Genomic DNA, 10,164 nt, shown 5'->3' on the forward strand with positions numbered 1-10,164 from the left:
CAATGATAATGGCCAGTATTGGCGAACCAGGGTCCGAAAATTTCAGGATATTAATGGGACAGGTACCATTCGAATGGCCTAAAAAATAGCTCTCAAGTGGTATACCGTGCATAATGGCGCATCCTCTGTAAAAAAAGCTAGTGTGGGCATTCAAATTCCATAACAGAAATATGTGATGCTGTTAATGGCCAGTACTGGTGAATCAGGGTCTAAAAATTTCGGGACTTGATTTCATTAAATCTGTGGGAGCGATTTAAATAAAAATAGTCTTATAATGTTCTGAATAAAATAAGCTTTTCAACGGTATACCGTGGAATTTGGCGCATCTCTGTGAAGGACTTAATAGTTGGCACTTCTCTTATTTGTCAATTTATATGAGGAACTGTAATTCGATTTTCTCAAAATCTGTGGGAACGATTTGTATGATTTTTGGTCCATACATACTTGAAAAGGTCCCACATCGACTGCACTACCGTGCATAAAACAATTTGTTGGGGTCATTTTTGTATGTGAAGGGGCAATTTTTCAAACCCAAAGCTAGCTATTCATTCAAACCTATTTTAAGAGTGTAGAACCAAAAACCAAACCAAAGTAAGAAAAACAATAGTTTATTCAGTTCTTAACAATTCTAGTGTTTATTTGATTAAATTTAGTGGCTAAATACGGAGATAATTGAAAAGCAAAAAGTTCGTTGCTGTGTTCCAGTTCCACCGTTCCACTTCGATGCTAACTGAGCGACGCTAATTTGACGGACATATTTTTTTAAACACATTTTACCCTATAATACAATTTGTTGGTTTTAAAATCATTTAAAAAAAGTTAAAGCTAAAATAAACTATAATACCATTTTTGTATATTGAGGTTTGTATCATTTTATGTAAAGTACAAATAAAACTTAAAAAAAAACAACTAACCTTGCATTTAAAAAAAGCATTAAAAAAAAGCCCTCAAGGTCAGAAACGCTTGAGTGAAACTTTACCTGGATCATTTTTAATGATAAACCGACCAATGAGGCCGGGATTTGGTATACTGGGGGTTGGGGTGGTTTCAACAGCAGGTGTGGCTCTACTTGTACCTTCACGTAGGACGGGATTTTATTGGACGGCCTAATTTTCTGTTTTTGTTATATTTTTTACAGTTTACTATTGCATGAGGCAGTGGCGCCAACTGCGGAACAGCTAAGTCAGCGGCGCCTGTTATATCCTTTGGCGGAGGAACGGAAATTCCTAGACCCCCACCTATATCTGGCTGATGACGGCCGCGATTTGGAAAGGGACAGCGAAATCAGGGACCCCTTATTAAGACCCCTTTCCCTTAATAGGAAAACTCTGAGGCAGAGTTGACTTGTTTTGGTTTCAATCCGGAAGTAATCCAAGAACCGCAGACTGCAACCTTGGGGAAGCCATCAGAAGGCTATTCAGTCGAATCTCCCGCCAATCAGTTTGAATTTTTTATCAAACCAAACAGCCACTTACTCATTATAGGAAAGAAAAGGGGCAACATTGCGATGAACGATTCGCGGGAATCACTTGGGTGCGCTTTGCAGAAAAATTCCGCATCCCCTGTAAAATTGTCGCTCTCAACGGAAAGCCAGGAGCTCAACACTGACGAGAAATTCCTCGAGATGATCAAACCCCAAATGACGGAGATGAATCCTCGCCAGAAGATGATGTTCAAGAAAAAGGTGTTTCAATCGCTCATAGAGACCTTTGATGATGCCACTGACTTTCCAGAGTCCGGAGAGCTTTGTTTCTCTGATATTAACACTCTGTCTGGCTTTGAGCTCGTATCGGATCCGGAGTTACAGCTGTTTAGGGAGCTGGTTAGCCTGGTAAGTGCGGCCAAGGTGACTTCTACGCCACCGTCACCTCGAGGGCCATCTTCAAGCGCACCCACAACCAGTGCCGGCGGAAAGCCGGCAGCACCAGAAGTGTCGCGACAAACGCGGATTATGCCCCGTGAAATGGTTCAGAGGGTTATTAAGCCGGGCTCGTCAGTAGAGGTGACGACTACTCCTATCATGATCGGACCGGGGCATGAAAAGATGCCTTACAGTATCCTTGAGATGAATGGCAAGTCGAATGGATATAAAGGCGCTTCGATGGAGGAGTTACGCCCCAAAGAATCTTCCGTGAGTGGTACATCTGGGGCCATCAAGGTGGTGCATTCCGTCGTCAGTCCCCGGGCAACCTCCGTTGTGGCGGCTGTAAGGTACCAAGACTCTAGCATGAACACCTTCTTCGGCCAGCCGCCCAATGTGTCGGCCATTAAGACTGCTCAGCCGGGAAAGTTGAGTATGTCCCGCCGCTACACCATTTGCGGAGCGGGCAATACTCCTCCGGTACCACCTAGTGGTCAGATGCCCGACAATGCCAGTTCTCTCATCTCCAACCTAAGCCCAGTGGTGGAGGCTACCATCCTGAAGCGTCGCCTCGAAGCTCCCACCCTGGGTCTGAAGCCACTTGGAGGAAATGTGTCCGGCACTAATAAACAGCTTTCGCCCGTCATCGGATCATCGACTCCGACAAAGACTCTACAGATCACCAATGTCCAGGGCAGCGCTTTCAACTACTTTTTCCAGGCTAGTACTGAATCATCTGTGCCTTCGAGTCCGGGTTTGGGAGAGGCCAGCGGCTAAAGCGGCCATGAAAGGCAACATGATCGTGGCCAACACCAAGTACCCTGGCGCAAATTAGGCTGCTGCTCGGTCTGCACAGAGTCGCAGTGATTCAACAAAGACAGTGGCCACAAGTGCTGCGGGAGATTTCTCCCTAGGCAGCCTGAAGCGGGTGCCACTAGATAACATGTTGGATATGGACATTCTGGGCATCTAAAGATGGCATTTTGGGCATCCTCAAAATATATAACCAAACCGAATCTTAAAGATTTAAGAAAACATTAAATATTGCATTACATTAGTAATTCCGTAACGAGTTCAACTTTTAAATTAATATTCAAAAAACAAAAATTGAGGACAGAACTCTTCATTTCATCCAGACACATTTGGGCAAACTCAATGATCATGTTGAAAAGCTATTATTTTTTTGACACAATGTCTAAGAAATACCGAATTTTTCTGTAGAAAAAGCCAACTTGTCCTATTATAACGAAACTATTTATATTAGGAATTGTATCCCTCATTTCACTTAATTTTAAGCTACTAATTATAGAAAAGCTAATTCAAGTAAATTTTTTTTGAATATATCCCAATTTTATGTTTATTATGTTTTATGGGGTAAACTTGATTCAAAGACAAAGTTTTGTCCATTTTAGAATAAACAAATAAAATTATTTTATTATTTATTTAAAAGCAAAACTAGACAAAGGTGGTTTGCAGTTTGATTTGGTATCCTACTAAATGAGTTATTCAAATTTCACGTAAAATTTTGATTTTCAGAAGTAAGGACTTCTGAATGTCATTGGGGGAACGCTACCTCTTTTTGGGTCAACGCCTACATAGGAGACGCACTACCATATAATTGTTTCGGTATACACCTTTTTCATGTCATTGGTAACCAACTTTTTTTGGATACTCAGTGCCTCAACTATCACATAATTCGACTATCAATTAATTAATGAATTATTTTATCTTTTTCGCCATATATTATTTAATTATTTGTTCGTTTTCGCCAGATATTAAATTAAATATCTTTATTTCGATTGTTTTCGGTTTTGTTTGTTTGTTTGTTTTCGTTTGTTTCGAAAAAAAAATTTTTAATATAATAATAAATAAAATAAATAAAAAAATTTTTATTTAAAAATAAAAATAATAAATTTTTTAATATTTATCGTATTTTGTTTATTAAATAAAAAGTAAAATCAGAAAATGGAAACTAATAAACAGAAACTAAAATCCACGACTCTTGATGATTTTAGAAGAAGATTAAATGTCAAAGTAAAAAGCATTCGCTGGTTAGAGGAACGTTTGGAAGCTGGGTCAGTTCCTTTAGTAAAGGTTGAGCTAGAGTGCAGGCTTCAGGTTTTAAATAAGACAATATTTAAGGCAAATGAGTTGCAAGACCAGATCAAAATTAATTTGGAGCCGATTTAGAAAAATTAAAGATAACAACTAAGGCATGGGTGATGTCATTATTAAATGCCTTCACTATAGCTGAAGAGTGCCCATCAACTACTGCAATTTCTGCAGCCCCAACTCGAGCTCGACTTCCCAGTTGGCATTGCCAAAATTCAGTAGAAACTATTCGGAGTTGAAAAATTGTATGACTCTCTTTGAGACATTAGTAGACCAGGATGTGAACATTCCTGTTATCGAGTAATTTAACCATTTAATTTCGTGCCTCTATGGTGAAGACTTACGAACTATCAAGGCATTCCAAATCACCGAGAGTAATTATGACAAAGCTATTGCTAGTCTAACAAGAAAGCAAAGCTAACTTCGAACGGAGCCGAAGTTGATATACCCTTGCAGCTAAAACCGGATATATATCGCAAACATCGGATATAGTTGTCCGAGCCTTATGATTACATCATAATAAAACCAATTAATTACAATAAAAAATCTAAAAAAAAGTCCCAAGCTTCTATCTTCAAAAATACGAAAGTTGATATTTCTACCAAAAACCATTTCCGATCGTACAGTAATATGTCAGCTATAAGATATAGTCAACCGATCTTTCTGAAATTTGGTAGATCGGATTAACTGACCAAAAATAGAATGTGTACCAAGTGCCAGCTGTCTATCATCCAAAACACGAAAGTTGGGTCATTTCCGATCGTTCAGTTATATGGCAGCTATAGGATATAGTCGGCCGATCCTAATGAAATTTGGCATGTCGTAATATTTTGCCAAAAATAGCTCTCATGTCAAATTTGAACTCTCTAACTCTAAAAACACCAAAGTTATACCATTTCCGATCAATCAGTTATATGGCAGCTATAGGATATAGTCGGCCGATCCCGGCCGTTCCGACTTATATACTGCGTGCAAAGGAAAGAAGAGTGTGTGCAAAGTTTTAAGACGATAGCTTTAAAACTGAGAGACTGGTTCGCGTAGAAACAGACAGACAGACAGACGGACATGCTCATATCAACTCAGGAGGTGATCCTGATCAAGAATATATATACTTTATAGGGTCGGAGATGTCTCCTTCACTGCGTTGCACACTTTTGGACAAAATTATAATACCCTCTGCAAGGGTATAAAAAGAGTTTGCGATAACGAATGTCTCATCTTTACGAACGAAATAAGAAAATTATTCAGCCTCCGAAAGTTTCGTAGGTCCAGCACCTGTCTGCTGAAGAGACTATCAAGCCAAAACAGGAGAAAACTGGATTCGGGAAGCAGCACAATAGAAGTTTGTTGGCTTGCTCCGCTTCCAACAAACAAGCTTGCAGTTATTGCAACGCACAAGACCATAGTCTTGCCCAGTGTATTCCGTTCGCTCGCCTTGCTGTAATGCAACGGTTTGAGTTTGTCAAGTCAGCCTCATTATGTTTAAATTGTCTGCGAAAAGGTCACACGGTTGCGAAGTGTAAATCGGCTAGGCGTCAAATTTGTGCAAGATCGCACCCCAAACTTCTGCACCTACATCTTGATGGCCCTTCTACGTCACATGCTTTGCATGCGTCATCCCTAGAAAGGGTTTTTTAAGCGACGTCGATCGTAAGCGTTATAACTAAAAATAGCGAGCACATTATGGCCCGAGCATTACTTGACTCTGGGTCACAAATGAACTTTATTACTGAAGATCTTGCTCAACGCTTACAGATCCGTAGAGAGGAATCGTGTATCAACTTGCTTGGAATTACCAAAAATAATTACTCGAGTCGATAGATGGCAATTTGAAAAAATTCTGGTCGTAGGAAGAAGTACAAACTTTTAAAAAAGCTTCTGTCACCTGAGGAGCAATGAGGAGCTAATGACAATTAAGTCTGAAGTAACTCAGGTTCTTCAAAGCCAATAAAACTTACGGACTCAGAACTGACTAAAGCATTGGGAATCGCTGGGTTGCTAAAGAAAATATATTTAAATTTGAATTAAATTTGGATCATTCTTTCGGTGACATCGAAGCTGTTTCACCACTTTGGCTTATTAAGCCTTATACTTATAAAAGAAAAAATCCTATTGCTTGAACTTTGGCTAAATAAGCTAGATTGGGATGAGTCGATTCCACTTCACTTAGAAACAGCATGAAACAAAATACAAATTGCCTTGTTGCAATTAGATGACATCTCAATTCCGAGATTCGTGTTTACCGAGCCGATGTCACCGATTCAAATTCAGGCCTTTTCTGACGCATCGATGAGATCCTATGGAGCCTGCGTCTATATTCGTTGCGAATCTGCAGAAGGTATTAAAATTTCATTATTGACGGCAAGGTCTAAAGTAGCGCCGCTCAAGACAAAGACGCTCCGCCGTCTTGAGTTATGTGCCGCTCACCTTCTCGCAGATCTCTGCCGCAAGATAAAGCCTCAAATAAAAGTTCCGATCGAACGAAGTGTATTTTGGTCGGATTCAGAAGTAACTCTTCATTGGATTCGTGTACCAACTAAACTGAACCCGGCAGATATAGTTTCCAGAGGAATCGATCTAGAATCGATCTGGTCTACAGGTCCATCGTTTTTAAAGAAATCGTTTTTGTCATCGTCTCTACCTCACATTTATTGGAAGTGATCAAAGGATATTCCTCTCACCTAAAACTGCTCCGAGTGTTCTATTATATGTTCCGCTTTATAAGGAAATCCAAGAAATTTGTAGTGAATTCTGATATTGTTTCCTCACCTTTCGAATATAATGAAGCCTTTAAGAAAATAATCGAAATAGACCAAGAGCACGAGTATCAAGATGAAATAGATAGATCCAAAAGAAAGACTAATGCTTCTATATCGTACGATGCCAAGTTTCTAGTATTGATGACAAAACGCTCTCAATTGCTTTCAACGCTCTAAAACGCTCTCTTATGGATCGTATATGCGCACAAAGTCTGCAGTAAGACAGTACGGTCATGCATACGCTGCTTTAAATGCAAGCCTCTTCTGAACACTCAAATCATGGGAGAATTACCCTTAGATTGAATTCGTGCTCTCCGCCCATTCTCCATATGTGGTGTTGATTTTTGTGGCCCTATTGATACGACATTGAAAATTCGAGGTAGGCCACCCTAAAGTTCTATATTGCCTTATTTGTTTGGTTTGCTCAGGACTAGGACTAGCTCTGGAGCAGAGTATAGAAAGCAGTTCACAAGCTGGCGCGGCTGCCAGTGGGTCGAAGCCGGACCGGTCTTCAACGGGGCCGGTGTTAACGGATTTGATTGGATTTCAAATGAATTTGAAGTTGTTTTTAATTTGAATTGTTAGTCTCTAAATCTAGTCTAAGATAGTGTCGGGTCAAGCAGCAAGCAACTAATTTAAACACAACAATTAATAAGTAACTGATGTTTTGCTGGTCGCAAGCCGACTCTCTTTCGGCCGCTCGGCTTCGCTACTTCGGCGCTTATAGTTAGCGAGCATCCGCTCAGCCTATTCTGCAAGGTTGGCGCCACTCTCGTTCGTCTTTTTACTGCGCTCGCATCCTAAATTGGATTTGAAATATTGTACATAAATCCTAATTTCATATGCGGCCTGAATAAAGTTTTATAACGTTGAAATTAATTAAATTCTGATTTTTTATTTACGGCATCGAAAACTCTCGATGACCAAACATTGGTGACCCCGACGTGATCGTTAATATACACATAAACATTCGGTGTGTGCCTTTCAGGGTCACAACTATGACTGATTTGCCGCTGCCAGAGCGGTTAGTCAGTTTATTTATTTACGTGACTATTGAACTCTTTACATGTCAAAGCCTTAAGTAAATATACATGTAAGGGCCGATTTCCGGCAGGGACCATAACATAGATGGTTTTACATTGGGGCTTACATACGAAGTTTTAGAGGCATTTTGAATTTAAATACAGGTGAGATTGGCAGTCTGATTTTGATCAGCTGCTATATTGATATAAAGAAGAGGAAAACAGAGATTTTAAGCAATTTATGTATCAAAATATGTAAGTTAATAGTAGGATTGATAATAATTTGAGTAGGAGTTTGCGATTTAGAGTTCTAATTTGATTTAGCCTTATATGTTAATTTAGGTTTTAGTAGATTTAATTCAATATAAATGAAATAGCTTAATTTAGTTTTGTTTGTTTTTAGGAGGCGAGCTGTCCATCCTGTCGTTGTATTAGTGGCGAAATCTGAGATCTGACTGCACGCTTGAGGTGGTAGAATCGGAGCACATGATTGGATCGTCTGGAGGGTATCTTTCCTCTTCCGAGAGCCGGAGTAGTGATATTCGGGGAAGGGCGAACATTCTGCTGCTTCCATCCTATAGCGGGGTGTAGTACATTTGATGGAGACGAACGTAGCTGCCTGGTTGCTGACCTCGACCTGGTGGCCAAAACAGTATCAGCATAGCCAGGAGATTGGACTTCGAGGTGGTGAGCCGGTGCGTAGTGGCGGATTTGTTGCCATCAAGCGGCGTGTGCGTTGCCCTCAGCCAGTCTGGATCTGGATCGACATGGTGACATCTGTAAGATAAGAATGGGTGAGTTTTGTAGGGAGGGTATAGGTCTTCTGCCTTCCCTACGACATATCAGTGCCATGGTTTGAATCATCATTTGTCTATTTGCAGGTGTGAATTGGAATTATGGCTTCATGCCTGTTTCCAGTTTGGGTTTGGTTAGAAACACCGTGAGTGTGGCCATTTCAGGGTATTTCGGATTAGTTCGCCTCCGTCTGGGTATCCTGAGAGCATGGCTGCTGGACCAGACATCAGACGTTTTGATGCTGCTTCTATTCTGCAGGGTATAGAGCCAACCAGTTGAGGACCTATGTAAATGCCTGGGCGCTGTTTTCAGCCTGTTGGCCAAAGCAGAGTCAGCGTCACCAGGTGATTTGGTTTCGAGGTGAGAAGCCGGAGCGTTTTTGGCGAATTAGTTGCTGCCGCCAGCTAGAACTTGAACTGGTGCTGGGTAAGGATGATCATACTAAAACGTCAGAGCTCTGATTTAATTTGGTGTTATTTTGTTTTAGGAGGCCATCTGTCCACCGTGGCATTATATTGGGGCATAAAACTGTATCTGGCAGTGGGAGCCGGAGTAGTGATTATCAGGCAGTGTGCGATCATTCCGCTGCCTCCATCCATGTATCGAGGTGTAGTGCATTTGGTGAAGATTCGAGCATAACTGCCTGGCAGCTGATGTCGGCCTGGTGGCCAAGACAGGGTCTGCATAACCAGGAGGTTGGGCTTCGAGGTGGAGAGCCAGTGCGATGTGGCGGATTTGTCGCTTTCTGCTGCTTGTATTCTGAAGTAGGGTATAAAGCAGAAACAGTGGAGGTCCCCTTGTAACTGTCTGGACGTTGATCCCCTCCTGATGACCAGAGCAAGATCCGCATCACCAGCAGGTTTGGCTTCGAGGTGAGAAGGCCAGTGCGTTTTTGCAAATTTGCTGCTATCGTCAGCCATCAGTACCTTGGTTTAATTTGATGTTGTTTTTGTTTTAGGAGGTAAGCAGTCCGTCTAGGCGTTGAGTTAGCGGCAAAATCTGCCACTGGCAGCATGCTAAGAGCCGAGGTAGTGTTTCCTGGCCGATGTAGCTGGCTGAGCGCTGATCACATCCGGATGGCCAAAGCAGGATCAGTGTCATCGAGAGATTTAGTTTCAAGGTGAAAGAGGAAGTGCGTTTGTAAGGATTTGTTGCTGTCGTCAGCTAAGTTGGATCTGGTGCGAGGTAAAATGTGATCATCTTAGCTTTGTGTTTGCAGCAATAATCCAGATCTGGCAGCTAACTGGTGGCCAGAGCAGGATCTGCATGGGCCAGTGGATTAGACTTCGGGGTAGAGAGTCGGTGCGTTTTGGCGGATTAATCGCTGTAGACGGCCTATGCGTCTTCAGCAGTCAAGTTGGACCTGGATCGAGGTATGTCGTGTTATATCGGTGGAGCAGTGTGGATCATGGTTTCCTAAATTGCAGGGATATATAGGCAGCCTTGGCGATGTGAATTTGGATCCTGCTGGACCAGAAAAAGGGCTATTTTCCTGCTGATTTTATCATGCGGCAGGGTAGAGCACGAAACAGTGGAGGTCCCAGGTAGCTGTCTGGACGCTGATTTAAGCCTGATGGCCAAAGCTGGATTGGCGTCACCAGAGCGCCAGGATGTG

General features: G+C 41.6%; 1 protein-coding gene across 1 annotated transcript; it reads left to right on the plus strand.

Annotated features, from left to right (window-relative positions):
* The first annotated feature begins 711 nt into the window (after window positions 1-711).
* Window positions 712-3,204, plus strand: LOC122321811 (uncharacterized). Its single transcript, XM_043212777.2, has 2 exons — window positions 712-861; window positions 1,139-3,204. The coding sequence occupies exon 2, from the start codon at window positions 1,508-1,510 to the stop codon at window positions 2,636-2,638; it is 1,131 nt and encodes a 376-aa protein (XP_043068712.1). The 5' UTR covers window positions 712-861; window positions 1,139-1,507; the 3' UTR covers window positions 2,639-3,204.
* Window positions 3,205-10,164: the final 6,960 nt, after the last annotated feature.

This window comes from Drosophila bipectinata, unplaced genomic scaffold (assembly GCF_030179905.1).
Source record: "Drosophila bipectinata strain 14024-0381.07 unplaced genomic scaffold, DbipHiC1v2 scaffold_58, whole genome shotgun sequence".
NCBI classification, from domain to species: Eukaryota; Metazoa; Arthropoda; class Insecta; order Diptera; family Drosophilidae; genus Drosophila; species Drosophila bipectinata.

Excerpts from the sequence above, each read along its gene's own strand:
- LOC122321811 (XM_043212777.2), top strand. The coding sequence starts at position 1,508 with ATGAACGATTCGCGGGAATCACTTGGGTGCGCTTTGCAGAAAAATTCC.